Source organism: Giraffa tippelskirchi, chromosome 4 (genome assembly GCF_054371585.1).
Source record: "Giraffa tippelskirchi isolate mGirTip1 chromosome 4, T2T-mGirTip1v1.2.pri, whole genome shotgun sequence".
In the NCBI taxonomy this organism is placed as follows: domain Eukaryota; kingdom Metazoa; phylum Chordata; class Mammalia; order Artiodactyla; family Giraffidae; genus Giraffa; species Giraffa tippelskirchi.
Genome location: NC_137278.1, coordinates 108829641 through 108854738, shown reverse-complemented (window position 1 = coordinate 108854738; position 25098 = coordinate 108829641). Strand labels below are relative to the sequence as shown.

Here is a 25098-nt window from a genome sequence, read left to right as displayed (position 1 = left end):
TTATGGCCCAGGATGTGATCTATCCTGGAGAAAGTTCCGTGTGCACTTGAGAAAAAGGTGAAATTGATTGTTTTGGGGTGGAAAGTCCTGTAAATATCAATTAAATCTAATTTTTCTATTGTATCATTTAAAGTTTGTGTTTCCTTGTTAATTTTCTGTTTAGTTGATCTATCCATATGCGTGAGTGGAGTATTAAAGTCTCCCACTATTATTGTGTTATTGTTAATTTCCCCTTTCATACTTGTTAGTATTTGCCTTATATATTGTGGTGCTCCTATGTTGGGTGCATAAATATTTATAATTGTTACATCTTCTTCTTGGATTGATCCTTTGATCATTATGTAGTGTCCTTCTCTGTCCCTTTTCACAGCCTTTATTTTAAAGTCTATTTTATCTGAAATGAGTGTTGCGACTCCTGCTTTCTTTTGGTCTACGTTTGCATGAAATATGTTTTTCCATCCCTTCACTTTCAGTCTGTATGTGTCTCTAGTTTTGAGGTGGGTCTCTTGTAGACAGCATATATAGGGGTCTTGTTTTTGTATCCATTCAGCCAGCCTTTATCTTTTGGTTGGGGCATTCAACCCATTTACATTTAAGGTAATTATTGATAAGTATGATCCCGTTGCCATTTACTTTGTTGTTTTGAGTTCGTGTTTAAACATCCTTTCTGTGTTTTTCCTGTTTAGAGAAGATCCTTTAGCATTTGTTGGAGAGCTGGTTTGGTGGTGCTGAATTCCCTCAACTCTTGCTTGTCTGTAAAGCTTTTGAATTCTCCTTCATATCTGAATGAGATCCTTGCTGGGTACAGAAATCTGGGTTGTAGGTTATTCTCTTTCATTAGTTTAAGTATGTCCTGCTATTCCCTTCTAGCCTGAAGAGTTTCTATTGAAAGATCAGCTGTTATCCTTATGGGGATCCCCTTGTGTGTTATTTGTTGTTTTTCCCTTGCTGCTTTTAATATTTGTTCTTTGTGTTTGATCTTTGTTAATTTGATTAATATGTGTCTTGGGGTGTTTTGCCTTGGGTTTATCCTATTTGGGACTCTCTGGGTTTCTTGGACTTCTGTGACTATTTCCTTCCTCATTTTAGGGAAATTTTCAACTATTATCTCCTCGAGTTATTTTTTCATGGCCTTTCCTTTTATCTTCTTCTTCTGGGACTCCTATGATTCGAATGTTGGGGCATTTCATATTGTCCCAGAGGTCCCTGAGGTTTTCCTCATTTCTTTTGATTTTTTTTCCTTTTTTCCTCTCTGTTTATTTCCATCATCCTATCTTCTACCTCACTTATCCTATCTTCTGCCTCCGTTATTCTACTGTTGGTTCCCTCCAGAGTATCTTTTATCTCTTTTATTTCATTATTCATTATATATTGACTCCTTTTTATCTCTTCTAGGCCCTTGATAAACATTTCTTGCATCTTCTCAATAAATAGCCTTGTCTCCAGGCTATTTATCTGTAACTCCATTTTGCTTTCAAGATTTTGGATCATTTTTATTATCATTATTCTAAATTCTTTTTCAGATAGATTCCCGATCTCCTCCTCTTTTGTTTGGTTTGGTGGGCATTTCTCATTTTCCTTTACTTGCTGAGTATTTCTCTGCCTTTTCATCGTGTTTAGATTGCTGTGTTAGGCGTGGCCTTTCTGTATTCTGGTAGTTTGAGGTTCCTCTTTCTTGTGGAGGTTCTTCACTGTGGGTGGGGTTGGACGGGTGGCTTGTCAAGGCTTCCTGGTTGGGGGGAGCTTGTGTCGGTGTTCTAGTGGGTGGAGCTGGATTTCTTCTCTCTAGAGTGCAATGGAGTGTCCAGTGTTGAGTTTTGAGATGTCTATGGATTTGGTGTGCCTCTGGGCAGCCTGTATATTGATGCTCAGGGCTATGTTCCTGCGTTGCTGGAGAATTTGCATGGTATGTCTTGCTCTGGAACTTATTGGCTCTTGGGTGGAGCTTGGTTTCAGTGTATATGTGGAGGCTATTGGATGATCTCTTATTAATTAATATTTCCCCTGGCTTTCAGTCTTATTCTTGCAGTAGCCTCAAGACTTCTCCATCCATACAGCATCAATAATAAAACTTTTAGGTTAATGGTGAAAAGATTCTCCACAGTGAGGGATACCCAGAAAGGTTCACTGAGTTACATGGAGAGGTGAAGTGGGGGAGGGGGGGTATTGAGGTAACCAGGAGGGGAAGAGGGGGACTCAAACGTGGAGAGAGCAGTCTAGCCAGTAAGAACTTCCCTCTGTGCTCTTCACAGTCTGGAACCCTCAGAGCGGTTCACAGAGATACATAGAGAGGGGGGAGGAAGGTAATAGAGGTGAGCATGAGTAGAAAGGGAGGAATCAGGAGAGGAGAGAGAGATCTGGGCAGTATTCTGTTCCCAAAGTGTTCTCCGGTGCCCAGAACACCCTCAGAGATTCACAGAATTGGGTTGAGAAGAGAAGGAGGAGGGTGGGAGATAGAGGTTCCCTGGGGGAGAAGAAAGAGCGTCAATAGGGGGAGAGAGTAATCAAGCCAGTAATCACACTCCTGAGTAAAAATGGGTCCTAAAGATTAGGTTCTTAAATGTACAAAATTGATATCAAATATGTAAAACAAAGATTAAAAATCTAGAGTAGAGGTTAGACTCTTATAAAACATACAATATAAAAAAACAAAAAAAGGAAACAGTGTAAAAAGAAAAAAAACAGTAAAACAGTAAAAAAAGAAAACCAGGAAAAAAACAGTAAAAAAAAGAAACCACAAAAGGTATAAGATATATGTACGCAGTTTGCTTTAAAAATAGGATTTTTTTTTTTGCAAGGTAATAGTGGGTTATGAAAATGAAAGTTAAGGTGTAATAGAGGACTTAAAGAAAAAAGAAAGAAAAAGAAAAAAAAATTAAAAAAAAAAAAGATAATAGTAAAAATATATATCCCAGACTTTCTCTGGAGCTGAGCAGTGTGGGGTCTGTTCAGTTTCAGATAGATCCTTGTTCCTGCTTATACTTTTCAAGATCTATAGGCCCCTTTCAATGCAGTCGGTGTTAACTACAGGGATTTTAATCTGTTGGCCTGTCACTTCCAACGCGCTTCCCTCTGTTTATTTGGCTTCTGTTTGGAGGTCTCTTCAGTATCTAATTTCCGCCCTGCCACAAAGGGGCGGGGGTGGTCTCTTTAAGTTCGCTTGTTCAGTCGTGCTGTGGGGAGGGAGGAACACTGCAAAACCAGTATCACTGGCGTGTGTGTGGTGAGCTGGCAGTGTCTCGGCTGCACTGGGTTCACCCCCGCTCATGGCGTGTGTGCTTTCCCCGTCTACCCTGCTCAGGCTTCAGGTTACTCGGCCGGGGAGTGGGCCCTGAGATGCGTGCACTTCCCAGGTCTAAGCCGCTCAGGTTCAGGCTCCCGGTTACTCCACAAAGGCGCAGACTCGGTTGCGCCCGCGGTTTGTGCCGTTCCCGGTCGGAGCAGCTCAGGCAGCCAGGAGTTTGGCGAGCGCACTCTCCCCTGTTGGGGCGGTGCGGCTTATCACCTCCCTGGTCCCCGCCTCGGTTTACGGGTGCGCCCGGCTCCAGTGTGCTTTGTGTCGGTTCTGGGGAGCTGGTGTCTGGCTGCAACCCTCCCGGCGGCTGTCGACCCTCCGGGATCTCAGGCAGTCTTTGCTTAGAAACTGGGAGCCTGTTTGCAGTTTGGTAGGGGGTGCCCCCTCTGGGGCCGAGTTTGCCCCTTTCTGGCTCTGGCGGGCCCCGCCTGCCCGCTGTGTCCGGCGGGGGATGGGGCGGTCCACAGCCGGCTAGCTCTCATCTGGTATCGCTCAGTCCTTCGTTCTGTGAGCGGGCCGGCAGTGCCTTAGATTTGGGCTTTTCGCGGGATAGTTCTCTCTCTGGCTGTCCCACAGTTTAGGTTACTATCTCACGTTAGCTCCCTCAGATTGCCCTCAGGGCTTTCAGGCCCAGTCCTTACCCTAAGCAGTGCCACCCGCTCCTCTCCATTCAGCCCCCACTTGCTGGTGGCGGCTGCGAGCGTCTGGGGTTCTTTGCTGGGAGTTGCCTTTAGGCACGTAATCTGTGGGTTTTATTTATTTTTTCTCCCAGTTATGTTGCCCTCCGAGATTCGAAATCTTCCCCCAAACCCGCCGGTGAGAGGGTTTCCTGGTGCTTGGAAATTTCTCCTCTTTTACGACTCCCTCCCCAGGACGGGTCTCCGTCCCTAACTCTTTTGTCTCTCTTTTTATCTTTTATAATTTCTCCTACCTCCTTTTGAAGATAATGCGCTGTCTTTGTGGATGCCTGACGTCCTCTGCCAGCGTTCAGAAGTAGTTTTGTGAAGTTTGCTCCTCTGGATTTTTATTAAAAGCATCATACAGTAATGACCTTTTGTGTTTGGTTTATTTAACTGAGCATGTTCTCAAAGTTTATCTACACTGTAGCTTGTGTCAGTGCTTTACTCATAGATGAATAATATTCCATCATGTGGACAAGCCACACGTTTTGTTTACCCACCAATTCATTGATGAACATTTGCAGTGCTTCTACTTTTTGGCTATTATGGAGAACACTATTATGAACATTTGCTTAAAATCTTTCTGTGTACATAGCTTCTCAGTTCTCCTGCAACTATCTATATGTATATATAAAGTAAAATAATTGCTCTAACGTTGTATTTTCCAAACTGACTGCCCCATGACTGATGATGTACATTCTCATCAGCCATGTTTGAGATTCCAGTTTTTCTACATTCCTGCTGAGGCTTGTTGTCCATCTTCTTTATTATACTCATCCTAGTGGGTGTGAAGTGGTACCCACCATGGTTTTAGTTTTACATATCCTTGGTAATTAATGATGCTGAGCAACTTTTCATGAGTTTACTGACCTTTTGTAAATTTTCTTTTGAGAAATAACTTCAAAATCATTGGCCCATTTTTAAATGGGGTTGTCTCTTATCCATGAGTTGTGAAAATTCTGTGTGTTCCAGACACAAGTCCCTTATCTGCTGCAAACATTTGAACAAAATGATATTTGCATTTGAAATTATTTCCAGAAGGGAGCATCTAAATTCTTGGTGGTCACATTGTTGCTGACAAAGCCATGGTTTCTGTGTTAGTCTCTAAATTAAAAATAAAAACACTAGGGGAAAAAAAGAGGAATGAGAGAGAAGATGGTGGACATGGGAGTACATTCTCCACAGGTGCAGCAGGAATACATCTTCAGATGCACAAGATCTCACAGAATAACAGTTGAGAGTGGACAGGAGTCCGTGACCACTGGAAAGGCATATACAGATCCACACAAAATTCAGTAAGATGAAGGAAGGAAGGGAAAAAGAGGAGAGTGGAGAGTGAGCAGGACTGGACCTCCATCCAAGGGTTGGGGAACTGAAGCAGGGGTCAGATCCCCACATCAGACCAACTGTTTCAGACAGAAGGGAGGCATTTGAGGCTGACGGGAGAGTGCAGCAGCTGATCTGTGACAGTGAATGGAGTAAGAACCACAGACAATCCTTGCCACAGCCCTACACATCCCAGACAAGGATGCAAGTCTCCTGAAATGGGTGGCAGCTGAGAGCTGGAGTGTGGGGACTGGAGAGCAATCCTAGGGTGAGGTCTGCTGTTGACTACACTGAGACAGCTGGAGGGGGCATAAGGGAGATCACAGTGGGGAATAACTTTGGAGAAAAGCTGGACAGCTGTGGAGGCAAGGCAATACTGCTAAGTCATACGCAGGGTGTGGGGCTATCACTGTAGTCTCTCTTTTCCTACATGCCTGTGCTGGAGGCTGACCAAGAGAGAAAGACCCCAGAGATGGTGGATCTCTGAGTGCCTGATCTGTGAAGCAAACAACAGGATCCCATCCAGAGGGGCACTTTGAGCACCTGCTGTGCTGAGCAACAGAGAAGGACAAGCCAGTGAAACTCTTTGAACAACAGCTGCCAGAAGCTACAAAAAAGACTAATAGGGCCTTCCTGGTGACTCAGATGATAAAGAATCTGCCTACAGTGCAGGAGACCCAGGTTCAGTCTCTGGGCTGGGATGATCCCCTAGAGAAGGGAATGGCAACCCACTCCAGTATTCTTGCCTAGAGATTTCCATGGACAGAGGAGCCTGGCGGGCTCCAGTCCAAGGAGTCACAAAGAGTCAGACACGACCGAGTCACTAACACCACCACCACTACCAGCAAGTGCCACAGCTACTGTGCCTGAGGACACCAGCGTCCCTGCCGACTTGGCATGCCAGGGTTCCTACAATCCAAGCAGCTGCACTACCTCCACAACCAGTCCTTTCTGAGGCAGACCTAAGTCCCAAAGGGCAGCCTCAGGAGCAAGTGCCTGTGGATGACCCACATGCAGAGGTGGGCTAAAGGCACAATTGAACTCCAGAGGCAGTGTAGCTAAGGCTGCTGCTGCTGCTGCTAAGTCGCTTCAGTCGTGTCCGATTCTGTGCGACCCCATAGACGGCAGCCCACCAGGCTCCCCCGTCCCTGGGATTCTCTAGGCAAGAACACTGGAGTGGGTTGCCATTTCCTTCTCCAATGCATGAAAGTGAAAAGTGAAAGTGAAGTTGCTCAGTCGTGTCCGACTCTTAGCGACCCCATGGACTGTAGCCTACCAGGCTCCTCCGTCCACGGGATTTTCCAGGCAAGAGTACTGTAGCTAAGGAAGAGTTAACAAAAACATTTCTACCAGATGTACAGGCTGCAGATTAAATCCACACAATCAACAAGGCAGATTCTTGTGTCTATGGAATATATAAAAGGATAATGAGAGCTCCCACAAAAGAAAACAACCTAGCTCTGGCAGCTGTGGTACTGGAGGCAAGAACACGCAAGAGTAGGGTCAAATTAGAGTCTGAGCTGTCCCCACAGCAGGTACAGCGACCAGCCTAGTTTTGGAAAGCAACCTAAGGAGGTGGATGTGGACTGTGACTTACAGCAAGGGAAAGGACACTGACAGCTGAGATGTGAGAAAAAAACACTATTATTCTTATATTTTGATGCATTCTGTAGTTGGTTCTGGATTTTTTTTCTGCGTTGCTATGATTGCTGATTTATTATTTAATTTATTTAAGCTTTTGAGAACTTTTTTATTTTAATCATACTTTAATTTCCTTTATGCACTTCTACCTCTACTGTGGCTCGGATCATGAACTTATTGCCAAATTCAGACTTAAATTGAAGAAAGTAGGGAAAACCACTAGATCATTCAGGTAGGATCTAAATCAAATCCCTTACGATTACACAGTGGAAGTGAGAAATAGATTTAAGGGACTAGATCTGATAGACAGAGTGCCTGATGAACTATGGACGGAGGTTCGTGACATTGTACGGGAGGCAGGAATCAAGACCATCCCCAAGAAAAAGAAATGCAAAAAGGCAAAATGGTTGCCTGAGGAGGGCTTACAAATAGCTGTGAAAAGAAGAGAAGCGAGAGGCAAAGGAGAAAAGGAAAGATATACCCATTTGAATGGAGAGTTCCAAAGAATAGCAAGGAGACATAAGAAAGCCTTCCTCAGCGATCAATGCAAAGAAATAGAGGAAAACAACAGAATGGGAAAGACTAGAGATCTCTTCAAAAAATTAGAGATACCAAGGGAACATTTCATGCAAAGATGGGCTCAATAAAGGACAGAATTGGTATGGACCTAACAGAAGCAGAAGATATTAAGAAAAAGTGGCAAGAATACACAGAAGAACTATACTTCATGACCCAGATAATCACAATGGTGTGATCACTCACCTAGAGCCAGACATCTTGGAATGTGAAGGCAAGTGGGCCTTAGGAAGCATCACTATGAACAAAAATAGTGGAGGTGATGGAATTCCAGTTGAACTATTTCAAATCCTGAAAGATGATGCTGTGAAAGTGCTGCACTCAATATGCCAGAAAATTTGGAAAACTCAGCAGTGGCCACAGGACTGGAAAAGGTCAGTTTTCATTCCCCTCTCAAAGAAGGGCAATGCCAAAGAATGCTCAAACTACCGCACAATTGCACTCATCTCACACACTAGCAAAGTAATGCTCAAAATTCTCCAAGCCAGGCTTCAACAGTACGTGAACCATGAACTTCCAGATGTTCAAGCTGGTTTTAGAAAAGGCAGAGGAACCACAGATCCAATTGCCAATATCTGCTGGGCCATCGAAAAAGCAAGAGAGTTCCAGAAAAACATCTATTTCTGCTTTATTGATTATGCCAAAGCCTCTGACTGTGTGGATCACAACAAAAATGTGGAAAATTCTTCAAGAGATGGGAATATCAGATCACCTGACCTGCCTCCTGAGAAATCTCTATGCAGGTCAAGAAGCAACAGTTAAAACTGGACACGGAACAACAGACTGGTTCCAAATCAGGAAAGGAGTACGTCAAGGCTGTATACTGTCACCCTTCTTATTTAACTTACATGCAGAGTTCATCATAAGAAATGCTGGGCTGGATGAAGCACAAGCTGGAATCAAGATTGCCAGGAAAAATATCAATAACCTCAGATATGCAGATGACACCACCCTTATGGCAGAAAGTGAAGAAGAACTAAAGAGCCTCTTGATGAAAGTGAAAGAGTTGGCTTAAAGCTCAAAATTTAGAAAACTAAGATCATGGCTTCTGGTCCCATCACTTCATGGCAAATAGATGGGGAAACAATGGAAACAGTGACAGACGTTATTTTTTTGGGCTCCAAAATCACTGCAAATGGTGACTGCAGCCATGAAATTAATAGATGCTTGTTCCTTGGAAGAAAAGCTATGACCAACCTAGACAGCATGTTAAAAAGTACAGACATTACTTTGCCAACAAAGGTCTGTCTAGTCAAAGCTATAGTTTTTCCAGTGGTCATGTATGGATGTGAGTTGGACTATAAATATGGCTGAGCGCCGAAGAACTGATGCTTTTTATCTGGGGTGCTGGAGAAGACTCTTGAGGGTCCCTTGGACAGCAAGGAGATTCAACCAGTCCATTCCAAAGGAAGTCAGTCCTGAACATTCACTGGAAGGACTGATGCTGAAAACTCAATACTTTGGCCACCTGATGGGAAGAACTAACTTTTTTGAAAAGACCCTGATGCTGGGAAAGACTGAAGGCAGGAGGAGAAGGGGATGACAGAGGATGAGGTAGTTGGATGGCATCACTGACTCAATGGACATGAGTTTGAGTAAACTCTGGGAGTTGGTGATGGACAGGGAAGCCTGGCGTACCGCAGTTCATGGGGTCGCAAAGAGTCAGACATAACTAAGCAGCTGAACTGAACTAAACCTACTCTTTGGCCTTTTCTGGTTCTATGGGTTTTTTTCTTTGCCTCCTTTATTTCACCATGTTTGTTAGTTTGCTTTGTTTTCATTGCTTTATTCCCCAGTTTGCACTCTGCCTTGGTGTTGTTTTCTGGTTTGTGTTTTAGTTTTGTTTGTAACTGGTCAATATCATTTTTGATTTCCTTTGCTCACTGGGTTACTCTCTTCTACTTCCTTTTCCCTGGGCTGTTTTAATTTTATGTGTGTGTATGTGTATGTTCTTTTGTCTTTGCTTTTATTTGTCTGATTTTGTATTTATCATTTGTCTGGGGTTTTTCTTTTGTTTCTTGTTTTGTCTTTTGTTTTAATCCCCTTTCATGCCATAACATACAACTTGTGGAATCTTGGTTCCCCAACCAGAGATCAGGCCTGAGCTTCTGGAGTGGGACCTCTGAGTCCAAGACCCTAGACTGTAGAGAGCTCCTAGCCCCAAGAGTGTTAATTTTTGAGAACTCTCACAAAGGTCTCCACCTGTATCCAAAGTCTGGCAGCACCCAGCACAGGACACCTCACCCAAACAACAAACAAGACAAAACCACAAACTCAACCATCAGCAGATAGGCTTCCCACAGACACCTGAAAACATACCACCTCACACAGCCCTGCTCATCAGAGGGAAAAAAGCTCACCTCCTCTGACCAGAACTCAGAGACAAGTCCTCCCAACCCGTAGCCTACACAAACAACTGGACCAACCTAACCCACCATGGGCAGAAACCAAAAAGAAGGAATATGACCCTAAAGCCTGAGAAAAGGAGACCTCAAACACAGTAAGTTAGAAAAAAAATAAAAAGACAGAGAAATATTGCACAAGTGAAGCAACAAGTTAAAAACTTACAATACCAAACAAACGAAGAGGAAATAGGCAAACTACCTGAAAAAGAATTCAGAGTAATGATAGTCAAGATGGTCCAAAACCTCAAAAATAGAATGGAGAAAATCCAAGAATCAATTAACACATTTAACAAAGACCTAGAGGAAATAAAGAATAAACAGAAAGAAACACCACAATCAACACAATTAAAAACACTCTAAAAGGAATCAATAGCAGAGTAACAGGCAGAAGAACAGATAAATGAGCCAGAAAGCAGAATATTGGAAATAACTACTGAAGAGCAAAATAAAGAAAAAAGAATGAAAATAATTGAGGATAGTCTCAGAAACCTCTGTGATAATATTAAACACACCAACATTCAAATTATAGGGGTCCCAGAAGAAGAAGGGAAAAAGAAAGGATCTGAGAAAACTGAAGAGATTACAGTTAAAAACTTCCTTAGCATGAAAAAGAAAACAGTCGATCAAATCCAAGAAGCAGAGTCCTCCCAAAACAGGATAAACCCAAGGAGAAACACGCCAAGACACACACTAATCAATCTAACAAAGATTAAACACAAAGAAAGAAATCTAAAAGCAGCAAGGGAAAAGTAACACACAAAGGAAATATGATTTCACTTTCATATGATTAACAGCTGATCTTTCAGCAGAAACCCTGCAGGTCAAGGGAATGGCAGGATATATTCCAAGTACTGAAAGGGAAAAATCTACAACCAAGATTACTCTACCTGGCAAGGACCTCATTCAAAACTGACGGAGAAGTCAAAGGCTTTACACAAAAGCAAGAGCTGAGGATTTAGCACCACCAAACCAGCTTTACAGCAAATGTTAAAGGAACTTCTGTAGGCAGGAAACACAAGAGAAGAAAAAGACCTACAAAAACAAAACGAAAACAAGAAAATGTCAAAAGGGACATATGTATCAATAATTACTTTGAATGTAAATGGATTAAATGTTCCAACCAAAAGACACAGACTGGCTGAATGGATACAAAAACAAGATCCATATATATGCTGCTTTTAAGAGACCCAGTTCAGACCTAGAGATACATACAAGCTGAAAGTAAGAGGAGGGAAAAAGATATTCCATGCAAATGGAAATCAAAAGAAAGCCAGAGCAGCAATCCTCATATCTGACAAAATAGACAAATAAAGAATATAACAAGAGACAATGAAGGACACTACATAACAATCAAGGGATCAATCCAAGAAGACATAACAACTGTAAATATTTATGCACACCACACAGGAACACTTCAATACGTAAGGCAAACACTAACAGACATAAAAAGGGAAATTGACAGTAACACAGTAATAGTAGGAGACTTTAACACCCACTTACACCAATGGACAGATCTTCAAAACAGCAAATTAATAAGGAAACATGGGTCTTAAATGACACATTAGACCAGATAGACCTTAGTGATATCTTCAGGACATTCCATCCAAATGTAGAATACCACTTTCTTCTCAAGCACACATGGAACATTCTCTAGGACAAACCACATCTTGGGTCACAAGTCAAGCCGAAGTAAATTTAAGACAACTGAAATTGTACCAAGCATCTTCTCTGATCACAACGCTATGTGACTAGATATCAATTACAAGAAAAAAAACTTTAAAAAACACAAATACATGGAGGTTAAACAATGTTTCTAAACAACCAACAGATTACTGAGAAATAAAAAAGAAAATCCAAAAATTCCTAGAAACAAATAACGAAAACACAACTCAAAACCTACGGGATGCAGCAAAAGCAGTTCTAAGAGGTAAGTTTATAGCAATACAATCCCACCTCAGGAAACAAAAATACCGGATAGACAACTTCACTTTACAGCTAAAACTACTAGAAAAGGAAGAACAAAAACCCTTCAAGTTAGCAGAAGGAAAGAAATCACAAAGATCAGAGCAGAAATAAATGAAAAAGAAGTGAAGGAAACAATAGTAAAAACCAAAAAACCTGAAAGCTGGTTCTCTGAGAAGATAAACAAAATTGACAAACCATTAGCCACACTCATCAAGAAAAAAAAAGGAGAAGAATCAGGTTCAGGATGGGGAACACATGTAAACCCATGGCTGATTCATGTCAATGTATGGCAAAAACCACTACAATATTGTAAAGTAATTAGCCCCCAACTAAAATAAATAAATTTATTAATAAAAAAAAAAGGAGAAGAATCAAATCAACAAAATTAGCAATGAAAAAGGAGAGGTTACAACAGACAATGCAGAAATACAAAAGATCGTAAGAGCAACTATATGCCAATAAAATGGACAACCTAGAGGAAATGCACAGATTCTTAGAAAAGTTCAATCTTCCAAGACTGAACCAGGAAGAAATTGAAACTATGAACAAGCTAATCACAAGGAAATCAAAATCAAAACTGTGGTAAAAAATCTCCAGAAAAAAAAAAAAAAAGCCTAGGGCCGGATGGCTTCAAAGGCAAATTCTATCAAACATTTAGAGAAGACCTAATGCCTATGCTTCTCAAGCTCTTCCAAAAAACTGCAGAGGCAGGAACACTTCCAAATTTATTCTACAAGGCCACCATCACCCTGATACCAAAACAGATAAAGATATGACAAACAAAGAAAATTACAGGCCAATATCACTGATGAACACAAATGCAAAAATCCTCAGTGAAATTCTAACAAACAGAATCCATCAACACATTAAAAAGATCATACACCATGACCAAGCTGGGTTTATCCAAGGGATGCAAGGATTCAATATACACAAATCAATCAATGTGATACACCATATCAATAAACTGAAAGACAAAAACCATATGATAATCTCGATAGATGCAGAAAAAGCTTTTGACAAAATTCAGCACCCATTCATGATAAAAACTTTCTCTAAAAAAAAAGGCCATAGAAGGAACCTACCTCAACATAATTAAGGCCATAAATGATAAACCCACAGCAAACATTTTCAATGGTAAAAAACTGAAAGCATTTCATCTAAGATAAGGAACAAAAAGGGTGCCCACTCTCACCACTATTATTCAACATAGTTTTGGAAGTCCTAGCCATCATCAGAAAAGAAAAGAAATAAAAGGAATCCAGATTGGAAAAGAAGAAGTAAAACTCTCACTGTTTGCAGATGACATGATACTATACACAGAAAACCCTAAAGATACTATCAGAAAACTAATAGAGCTAATCAGCTCTAGTAAAGTCACATGATACAAAATCAACACACAGAAATCACTAGCATTCCTAAACATTAACAACTAAAAATCAGAAAGAGAAATCAAGGAATCAATCCCATTTACCAATGCAACAACAACAACAAAAAACCCTAAGAAGAAACCTACCTGATGAAAGAAATCAAAGACAACATGAACAGATGGAGAGATATTCTATGTTCCTGGGTTGAAAGAATCAATATTGTGAAAATGATTATAATACCAAAAGCAATCTACAGATTCAATGAAATCCCTATCAAATTATGAAAGGCATTTTTCATAGAACTAAGACAAAAAATTTCACAGTTCGCATGGAAACACAAAAGACCCCAAATAGCCAAAGCAATCTTGTAAAAGAAGAACAGAGCTGGAGGAATCAACTGTTCTGACTGCAGACTACACTACAAAGCTACAGTCATCAAAATACTATGGTGCTGGCACAAAAATAGAAATACAGACCAATGGAACAAAATAGAAAGCCCAGAGATAATCTATGCAACTACAGGCACCTTATCTTTGACAAAGAATGCAAGAATATACAATGGAGAAAACTATCTTCAGTGAGTGGTGATGGGAAAACTGGACAGCTACGTGTAAAAGAATGAAATCAGAACACTTCCTAACAGCATACACAAAGATAAACTCAAAATGGATTAAAGGTCTAAATGTAAGACCAGAGACTATAAAACTCTTAGAGGAAAACATAGGCAGAACACTGTATGACATAAATCACAGCAAGATCCTTCCTCTATGACCCACCTCCTAGAGTAATGGAAATGAAAACAAATAAACAAGTATCTAATTAAACTTAAAAGCTTTTGCATAGCAAAAGAAAGTATGAACAAGGTGAAAAAACAACCCTCAGAAGGGGAGGAAATAATAGCAAATGAAAAAACTGACAAAGGATTCATTTCCAAAATATACAAGCAGCTCATGCAACTCAATACCAGAAAAACAAATATTCCAATCAAAAAGTGGGCAGAAGACCTAAACAGACATTTCTCCAAAGAGGAAATACAAATGGTTAATAAACACATGAAAAGATGCACAACACTAGTCATTATTAGAGAAATGAAAACCAAAACTATAATGAAGTATCACCTATCAGTCAGAATGGCCATCATCAAAAAATCTGCAAACAATAAATGCTGGAGGGAGTGTGGAGAAAAGGGAACCCTCTTGCACTGATGGTGAAAATGTACATTGATATAGCCACTATGGAAGACAGTATGGTGTTTCTTTAAAAAAACTAGGAATGAAACCACCACATGACCCAGCAATCCCACTACTGGGCATATACCCTGAGAAAACCATAACTGAAAGAGACACATGTACCCCAGTGTTCATGGCAGCACTATTTACAATAACTAGGACATGGAGAAGGTAATGGCACCCCACTCCAGTACTCTTGCCTGGAAAATCCCATGGACAGAGGGGCCTGGTGGGCTGCAGTCCAGGGTGTGTCGCTAAGAGTCGGACACGACTCAGCGACTTCACTTTCACTTTTCACTTTCATGCACTGGAGAAGGAAATGGCAACCCACTCCAGTGTTCCTGCCTGGAGAATCCCAGGGACAGGGGAGCCTGGCGGGCTGCCATCTACGGGGTCGCACAGAGTCAGACATGACTGAAGTGACTTAGCAGCAGCAGGACATGGAAGCAGCCTAGACGTCCACTGACAGATGAATGGATAAAGAAGCTGTGGTACATATACACAACGGAATATTACTCAGCCATAATAGGAACACATTTGAGCCAGTGTTAATGAGGTGGATGAACTGAGAGTCTATTATACATAGTGAAGTCAGTCAGAGAGAGAAAAACAAATATCATGTATTAATGCATATATATCAGATCTAGAAATATTGTACTGATGAACCTATCTGCAGGGTGGCAATGGATACACATAGAGAACAGACCTGTGGACAGAGGAGGGGAGGAAGAGGGTGGACGAACAGAGGAGCATGGAAATATGTACACCACCATATGTCAAACAGATAGCCAGTGGGGATCTGCTGTAGAACTCAGGGAGCTCACCCAGGGCTCTGTGACAATCCAGAGGGGTGGGATGGAGGTTCAAGAGGGAGGGGACATATGTATACCTATGGCTGATTCATGTTGATACATGGCAGAAACCAACACAATATTGTAAGTATCTTTCAATTAAAAACAAATAAATTTAAATAAATACAATTTATATCTAAAAAAATTAAGTTATTACAATATTTTTCTAATATCCTGACTCAAGCTTTCTAACTAATAGATGACTTATGTTTGTCTTTTTTTTTCATATTTAGTTGCATTTCATTTGTTTTGTTACAGACCCTGTAGTCATGCCTAGACTTTCCAAACTGAAAACATTACATCTATATAAGATCTACAAAGTCAATTTACAATCAATGATCAAACTGGAATATCTGAAAGAGATGCAATTTTGAATTAGAGTCAATGTTTCATATTTCTATTTTCTGAGTAAAGAAAAAATAAATATACTTTTTTGTTATAAAGCAAAATAAATCTTAAATACTGCTTTACAAAAAAAAAAAAGCAGTGAATATCCACTGTGTGTGCTACATCCATCTGGACCATATCAAGCTGCTCCCATAGAACCTAGGGAGCAAGAGGAAGCTATGTAAATAAGATGCTCATGCTATTTGCTGCACTATGAATAATAAAGGCCTTTGTCTCTACCAGAATCATGTATCTTCTGCTAGCATCCATGAAACAGTAATATGCTTTAGCTTTAAAGTAGGGTGTAATTCCAGACTCATAAGTAAAAATCTTGAGGCTATGAATACTACTTGCTATTGAAAACGGTATTTACTTACAATTATGTTTGTTTTAGGAAAGTAACTTGCTAGACTATGTATTGTAAGAAATCAAGTTTATCCCCCTGAAGATATAATATACACACTATAATTATCAAGCCACTCTATAATTACTGACTTTATTCTGTAACCTCACTTGTCCATTAAATGGCGAACAATCCATAAAGCAGGCAACATCAAGATTTTCTATCTGCAATTCTCATTTGAGAATTTATTTATTTTCACACAGGACAAATGTGACTTTTTGATCAACAGAATGAGATCAAACATATCTCAACTGCAACACTTGAAACAAAAACATAATCAAGTAATGCTTTAAAATCCTGAGAAAACTAAGTTTAATCTAGAAGTCTATGATCAGCCAACCAACCAATAAGATTTAAGGGCATAAGAGATAGTAACTTCAAAACATCTTCCTCCCAAGCACTCTCTTTCTCTCAGAAAGTTATCAGAAAGTTTAGTTACCTACTAAGACCAGAGAGTAAACCAACAGATAGAAGCATCTGAGATGCAGGAAACTGAGACCAACAATGGAGCAAAGGGATTTCGCAGAATGCATGCAAATGTTATGTCTCAAGACGACGGTTGTATGCAGCTCTCAAGAGAAAACAAGTCTTTGCTAGAACTGAAAGACGGAGAAATTCAGAAATGATTTCATCCTCCCCACTCCACCGAAAAAGGAACCAGTAAATTATCTGATACTATTTGTACACACAGATGGTTTTTACAGTTCTATTTAAGAATATGGGAACAATCAGTTATGATATACAGAAAGTTAAACAAATGAGGGGAAAAAGCAACTATTACTTCAGACAAAAATAAAAACTCTACAAGAAAAAAAATGGATCACTGAACACTTCTGGGCTTATCAGTGAGAATTTACATATGCACAACAGTTTAAACTTTACACAATAATTTAAGTAAAACTGTAACAGCAGATAGAGGAAGAAGTATTAGCAGTGAGGTGTTCCAGGACATCTGGCTAACCTCAAACTTAAAGTCAAAATAAAATAACTGATAAGCCAAGAAACAGCACAAAAGTTGGCAATATTTACTAAAATTCATCCTCCTAAGTTTCCTCCTCATAAGATTTCTACAGATGTATATGAACATAAGCAAAATGCCATGTGAAGAAGGTATTAATTACAACACTGTATGAAATAGTAAAAACACTAAAATCACTCTAAATGTTCACCAATAGGTAGACCATTAAATAAAGTCCATACAATTGAACATTATGCACCTTTTTAAAAAGAATGATGTAGCTCTAGTTGTACTGATATGAAAAATCTTCAAGAAACAAAAATTAAATGAAAAAAGCCAAAAAGCATTTGCTATCATTTCTGTAAAGAAGATAATTTTCTACATAAAAGTAACAACATAAAAATATAAAATACAATAATGAAAGAAACATCTGAAGTATTGAAAATAGTTACCTCTGGGGTATAGAACCCAAAGGGTAGGGAGGGGCTGCTGTTTTCACTGTAAGACTTTAAGTACTATTTAACTTTTTTAACTGCTTATGTACTATTGTGATTAAAATAACAGTAATTAAAAAAAATATAGAGCCTACAGAAGGCTAGATAATTTGAACCAACTCAATTAAAGAAAACTTAAAAAAGTTCAACAAAATATAAGAAATATTTCCTAAAAATAAAACCTAAGATTAAGAGCATTCACCTTAATCAGGAGGTTAAGATTCAGGAGAAGGTTAAAACTGGGAAAAGTCAGAAAACTGTTTGGGCACTATATGCCCAGAGACAATTTGCTGATGCAGAAGAGCTGGCCCAGAGGCCACCTAAGCAGACAAAGCAAAAGAAGGGCTGAGACCCCAAAAGCTTAACTGTAGCAGTAATTAAGAACCAGAATTAAACCTTGCTCTAGCATAGTCTGCAGCCACCTGAGTGATCCAGAAAATCTAAAGCCTTAAAGTTGGGCTTAATAAAAACAAATGATATCTTCTCACCTTAGGCCTCAAATTATTCAACAACTAAGTTTTCAAACATAATATCTAGTATACATTCAAAGATAAAACAGGCACACAAAAGAATAATACAACAGACACAGACCCACATAGGCTCCCAATGCTGTCTTCTCGGACAGATTATATAATAACTATATATTTTAGTATGTAAGACAAGATGGAAAATTTCAGCAACAAAAGAATCAAATAATACAAGTTAAAAGAAAATTAAAATTCTAGAACTAAAAAACAAAATTAGGAATTCACTGAGTAGATTTAATAGCAGACAACACATAGAGCACAGAAGAACTGGAAGGTAAGTCAGAAGAAGTTTCCAGAATGAAGCAGAGAAAAAAAGGATGGTGCACATAGAAGAGAGGTTAAGACACAGGGTATACAATGAAAAGGTCAAACATACATTTCATTGGTGTTCCAGGAAGAGACAAAAAGAGAACGGGGCAGAAGCAATATATGAAGAAATGCATGTGTGCTAAGTCACATTAGTCATGTCCAACTCCTTGCGACCCTATGGACTGTAGCCCACCAGGCTCCTCTGTCCATGGAATTTTCCAGGCAAGAATACTGGAGTGGGTTGCCATTTCCTCCTCCAGGGGATCTTCCCGACCCAGGGATCAAACCCATGTCTTTTGTGTCTCTTGTACTTGCAAGTGGGTTCTTCACCACTAGTGCCACCTGGGAAGCCCTATTTGAAGAATGGCTGAGATTTTGCAGAACTGATGAAAACCTCAATCCACAGAATCAAGAATTTCTTGCAATCTCAGCGTAAATAAAAGAAAATGACACTTAGAAATGTCATCATGAAATTGCAGCAAACCAGAAAGAAAAAAAACTTAAAAGCAGTCAGGAAAAAAGAAAGGAAAAAAAAAGCAAAGCCTTTAAAAGTGTAAAACTTAGACTGACTTATCAGTAGTAACAGAAGCCAGAAAACAATGGAATGATACTCTCAATGAGTAAACAACAAAAATGGCCAACCTAAATTTCTATGCCATCTGAAAATATCCTTCACAAATGAAGAAGAAATAAAAACATTTTCTGACAAACAATAACAGAATTTAGACATCAAGAGACTCTATGCAGGCAGAGGAAAAGTTAGAGCTGTAAGAAGAGGGAAAAGAGCAAATAAGATGGAAACATGCTCTCCAGAAGAAAGTGATTCACGGAGTTCAACGCTTTAATTTTTACTTGCTTAATCTTTTTTTTAGTACTCTAAGGGCAAATTCTGTGTGTGTGTGTGTGTGTGTGTGTAATAGTTTTATTAAAGTATAAAGGAGACAGAGAAAGCTTCTGACATAGGCATCAGAAGGGGGCAGAAAGAGTACCCCCTTGCTAATGTTAGCAGTGGAGTTACATACTCTAAGATAACAGGATTAGCCAGAAGGTTTAATCCAGAGACTGTCCTTCAGGCAGGATACATTATTGTTATAATTCTTGTAAAGACAGATCTACTCCCATAATTTACATTTTAAGATAACAGAATTAGCCAGAAAGTTTAATCCAGAGATTGTCCTCAGGTGGGATACATTATTGTTATATAATCCTAAGGAATGTAGAGAGAAAAGAAAAAGCTTGTCCTTTCTTCCTCCTTCAGAATTCCAGACCCCTCTCTCCTTGGAGGGCAAATTCTTTTACTTGATATTAACATCCTATTTATCTCTAGACTCTGCATGTTGTACTTCAAAGGCACATCTGCAAGTAGTTCATTTCAGATTCATGTCTCTATCTAAAGATCTTAGGCCCAAACTGCCAGAGACTATTAAGCCAGATTTACTAAGACTTCGTTATCATTCTGACTCTTGCCTATCTGCTGCTAAGCTGCTACTAACTTGCCTATCTAACTTACTATTACTGAATAAGCAGAAAAATAAGTAATAAAAATAATTCATACTGAGTATATAAGGTATTCTTCATTTATACTGATATGAAGTTAGGTTATTACATACTATCTTTGTCATTCCTCTTTCCTTTTCTCCATAGAATTCATATTTAGAATGTGAGCTACAGGTTAGACTGCCTGAGTTAAAAGTCCAGATGCCAACCTTTAATAGCCATATGTCACTGGTAGTATCAGTCAGTTCAGTCGCGTCTGACTCTTTGCGACCCCATGAATCGCAGCACGCCAGGCCTCCCTGTCCATCACCAACTCCCAGAGTCCGCCCAAACCCATGTCCATCGAGTCGGTGATGCCATCCAGCCATCTCATCCTCTGTTGTCCCCTTCTCCTCCTGCCCCCAATCCTTCCCAGCATCAGGGTCTTTTCCAATGAGTCAACTCTTCGCATGAGGTGGCCAAAGTATATTTAACCTCTTTATGCATCAGTTTCCAAATCATTAGGACAGTAGCAAAAACTTGTTATTTTTCACATAGGTTATTTTAAGAATTAAGATCTAAGGAAATATACATGGAAAAGCACTCAGCAAAGTATCCATCACATAATAAACATTCAATATACATCAAAACCAGTTTTTTTCTCAGAAAAAAAGTACATAGAAACTACATTTTAAAGCTATGAATTTTAGAAATTATGTATTTTATAATTATTCTCAATAATTTTGTAGTAACAACTAATTACTTAAAAATAAAGAAATACTTACTTGACTAAATCTATTCTGTTATTGATGGCAGCCCAATGAAGGAGTGTAACATTTTCTTTGTCTGGTTGCCTTACATCATAACCTGCTTCCACCAACTCTCGGCAGCGTTCATATATTCCATATCTTAAAAAGAAGGAAAACGTGACTGTTACCACTATTTGACAAGAAATTTAAAGCTGAAAATCACATTTCTAGAAGAAACTGATGCTCCATTTTGATACCTGGAAACTAAAAAGGCTTTCTCAATATAAAGTGTTACTTTAGAAATATCAATATTCCAACACCTTTCACTAACCCATTTTATAATTTTAAATTTCTCTTCTCTAAGAATGCAGTATCTCATAAAGTAGAACAGAACAGGATACTATAAATAAAAATATCTATCAGTTGTTTGTTTTTATTAATATCACCACTTATTCCACAAAAACTGAAGGCAGCTTATTACAAATACATACAACTATGTTAAAATATTGTCATAAAGAAGCAATAACAAAGAGTTTATCATTGATTTAGAACAACATCAAAAAAAGGATGTCTAACAACTTTAAGATGCTTTATTTAGAAATTTGGCTTTGGTATTCCTAAAGGCAAATAAAAAAGAAAGTGTGGAAGTGGGAAGTAGGGTGGATGGGGAAGGGTCTTATGAGTTTAAGTCAATGAGACATAAGAGAAAGTTTACTGGAAGAGCTCAAGAAAAGAAGTTAATTTAATAAAGAAGAAAGATGCATGCACAGAGCTTAACCTTTTCCTCCCTTTCAGTTTCGGTCATTGTGTGGCTGCATATGTATTTCTCAAAATGCTATAACATGGAAATTTTTATGCATTAAGCAAAAGTGCAAAGAATAATACAACAAATCACCAAGAATCCGTCATGGAGTCTCAAAAACCACCAACTTTACCCAAAACAAAATACTGGATCCTTGGAAACATGAGACACAAAAACAAATTTAAATGAGCTTTGACCATATTAATCAGAATGGTCTCCAAAATGGGGAAGATATACCACAGGGTGAGGCTGGGGGAAAGGTGACATAATAATGGAAGATTTGCAGCAAATATTAAAACTACATTCATATCATAGTTAATAGAGAAAGAAATTAATCTTCACTTTTAACAGTCTTCATTGCTTTAATGCTCACCTACACTGGCTCTGTACTGCGTATGTACACATACACACTACACTGGCTCTGTACTGCGTATGTACACACACACACTCGTGCACAAGGTCAATCAACCTAAGCAAAGAGCAGGAGTTCCACAATTCACAAGAGATGACAGTAGCATCTTCAGTTCTCTGTTCTTTTTCAGAAAACTGTTTACACGTGCCCAGTTAAGTGAACTATGACTGAGCAACTGAACACACACACACACACACAGAGGAATGTTCATGAGAATGATTCATAGTAATTTCAAGAGAAGTTTCCTTGGATAGATAAGGAAAAAAGGATGCTGAGCAACCTGCAGCAATTGCAGCAAAATGTTAGCATCTGCTTAATCTGACAGTTATATTCTTCTCTATATTTATCTGGAGGATTGAAACATTTCAAAATTTAAATAAATGTTTTAAAAGGTAGAAACCATAGACCACACACATAGTTAGAGGGTATCTGAGGAATAAAAAAAGGTGGTTTTTTCTCTTAAGATGAAAGATGCTGGAGTATATTTGCTGATGGAAATCATGCATTAGAGTGTGAGATTAATGACAAAGAAGAGAAAGAAAGTATTAATAGAAGCAAGGTTTGAAAAGGAAAAATTACTGTAGAGCAGTATAATTTGCTTGGTAAATAGAGCTGGCAGGGTGTGCTTTGATTTCTGACTATGTGTACATAGTGTAAAGCAGGGTGACACTGGACTAAGAGCTTCAGAAAGTTTGCTTCTCCACAAAAGTAATGAAGAAACTGGGAGTATCAACGTTTTCGGGATTTTCCAAAAAGTTCTTCTCACTGGTAAAGAATCCACCTGCAATGCAGGGGATGCAGGTTTAATCCCTGCGTCGGGAAGATTCCCTGGTGAAGGAGCTAACAACCCACTTCAGTACTTTTGCCTGAGAAATCCTGTGGACAGAGGAGCCTGGTGGGCTACAGGCTATGGGGTCACAAAAGAGTCGGAAATGACTCAGCAACTAAACAACATCAGATTTTTCAGAATCTAGGGGAAAAAAAAAAAGTTAAAAAGACTTTCAGCTACGAAGGTCTCTTTGGTCAAGAAAAACAGGAAGACTTCCAGGAAGAACAGAGGACTTCGTGGTATTTTAAAATACCACACTCCCAGACTTCCCTGGTGGTCCAATGGTAAGAAACGGCCTGCCAATGCAGGGGGCATGGGTTCAATCCCTGGTCTGGGAAGATTCCACATGCTGCAGGGCAACGACGCCCATGGTCCACAACTTCTGAAGCCTACAGGATCTAGTGCCCACGCTCCACAGCAAGAGGAGCCACTGTGAGGAGAAGCCGGAGCGCCACAGCTGTAGAGGACCCCCCCACAGTCACACCTAGAGAGGACCCTTACGGTCACACCTAGAGAGGACCCCCCACAGTCACACCTAGAGAGGACCCTTACGGTCACACCTAGAGAGGACCCCCCATGGTCACACCTCGAGAGGACCCCCCTGCCACAGCTAGAGAGGACATCCCACTGCCACAGCTAGAGAGGACCCCCCCACAGTCACACCTAGATAAAGCCCTCACCTAGCAACAAAGATCCGGCAAGGTTAGAAATAATAAATAAACAAAAATCTTTAAAAAATACCATAGTCCCATCCTCTGCTCCCCAGCAGCCTTGAAAAATATGTTATATTCCTGGTACTGGTATCAGAGTGAGCAGAACAGGAAAGGAGTTCTTTCAAAGCCTCATTCCCAATGAGGAGACATTATTTCACCTACATGGCAGTTCCCTGGAAGAGTCTAATTGAAAGGCTTATCAACTGGACCTCACCCAGTTTATGACTTAAAAACAGACGTCAAAGAAGAAGACAACTCCAACAAAAAACTTACTGTGTAGCCTTAACTATGTCCCATGTGCTATAATCATCAATATGAGTTTTCCGTCCCAGGGGTTCACCATATCCATGGTTATAATGGCTCTGAGGTTTGATTTCCTGTTAAAGAAAAAAAAGTTATACAGAAGAAATGAGAAAAGTACAGAAAATATTTCAGTATTTTACTATCGCTTCTGTGCTGTTTGAAGAATGTTCGTTATTTAAAATCGTAACTTTAACCTTAGGCTGAAGTCCGTACTCTTTGGAGAAAAAGCATATTCAAACAGATATACCTCTTATACAAACTCTCAAAATAAACAGCTGTAAGACTTTAAATTAGTGACAAATTAGTCACTGAAATTTATCTTCAGCTCCATAGAACTCTTCTTCATCAAATCAACTCATTCTCTCTGACCAATTTTTCTATTATTCCAGCATAACCTCTAGTTCTACATCAAAACTTTCAACACCTGCCAAATAAAAACTAAGGTCCTAAAAAGGAACCCAGGATATTATTTTATTAGTCTCAGATATCACCTTTTCTTATACTCCTCCATGCCGAGAGCTTGTTAAGCATCTATTAGGTGAATAAAGAAAAATGGGGGCCCTCTGTGTGTGCTCACTCCCTCAGTCGTGTCTGACTCTTGGTGACCCCATAAGACTGTAGCCCACTAGGCTCCTCTTTCCATGGGATTTTTCCCGGCAAGAATACTGGAGCGGGTTGCCATTTCCAACTCCAGGGGATCCTTCTGTTCCAGGGATTGAACCCTTGTCTCCTGCACCTCCTGTTTTGGCAGGCAGATTCTTTACCACTGCACCACCTATAAATTTGCTTAAGTAATCCTAAAAATGTCAACATCCTTAAAGAAACTAATTTTTAAATAAAAATTTAAACAGCTTTACAGAATATTATCAATATATCCATTTAAAGCTTATATACTATGTGCACTTTCTATTTAAAATACAAAATTTGCTTTGCATAGTCAATTTCTTCAGTATATAGCACTAAGATCCAATTACTACTTCTATATGAAAACAGAAAAATTGAGCATGTTTGGCTCTACTATCATCCATTCAAATCTCTATGATTCTGATATTTTTCTCTTATAGGTGCACACACATGCAAATGAAAAGATGAGGTATAACAAGAAATTTAGAAAGAATTAAATCCTTAGAATAATTCATTTTTTCTTGGCCACTGAAATTTAGTAATACAAATTTAACGGTATTTCACTGGAGGAAAAAAGGCTATTATCTTCAGCTCACTCTAGCCATTCAACTTGTGAAAAATTCCAAAACTGATCTGTCTGGGCCATACATTTAGAAGACTATCAACAATATTGCTGAATATTTTCAACAACAAAAAATTTAAACGTTTCACAAAAATAAATTCTGCTTAATATAACCTTTCAACAAAGAAAGCTTAGTTCCTTAAGAAAATGCTACT

General features: G+C 39.3%; 1 protein-coding gene across 3 annotated transcripts in view; it reads right to left on the bottom strand.

The window, feature by feature from the left end:
- ZDHHC17 (zDHHC palmitoyltransferase 17) overlaps positions 1–25098 on the bottom strand; it is a 130265-nt gene that overhangs the window by 79099 nt on the left and 26068 nt on the right. For all 3 annotated transcript variants that reach the window (XM_081483921.1, XM_081483920.1, XM_081483919.1), the window contains exons 2-3: positions 23668–23771; positions 20675–20797 (exon numbers count right to left, since the gene is read on the bottom strand). In XM_081483921.1, coding sequence (XP_081340047.1) covers positions 20675–20797; positions 23668–23771 — 227 coding nt within the window. The remainder of the gene's footprint in view (positions 1–20674; positions 20798–23667; positions 23772–25098) is intronic.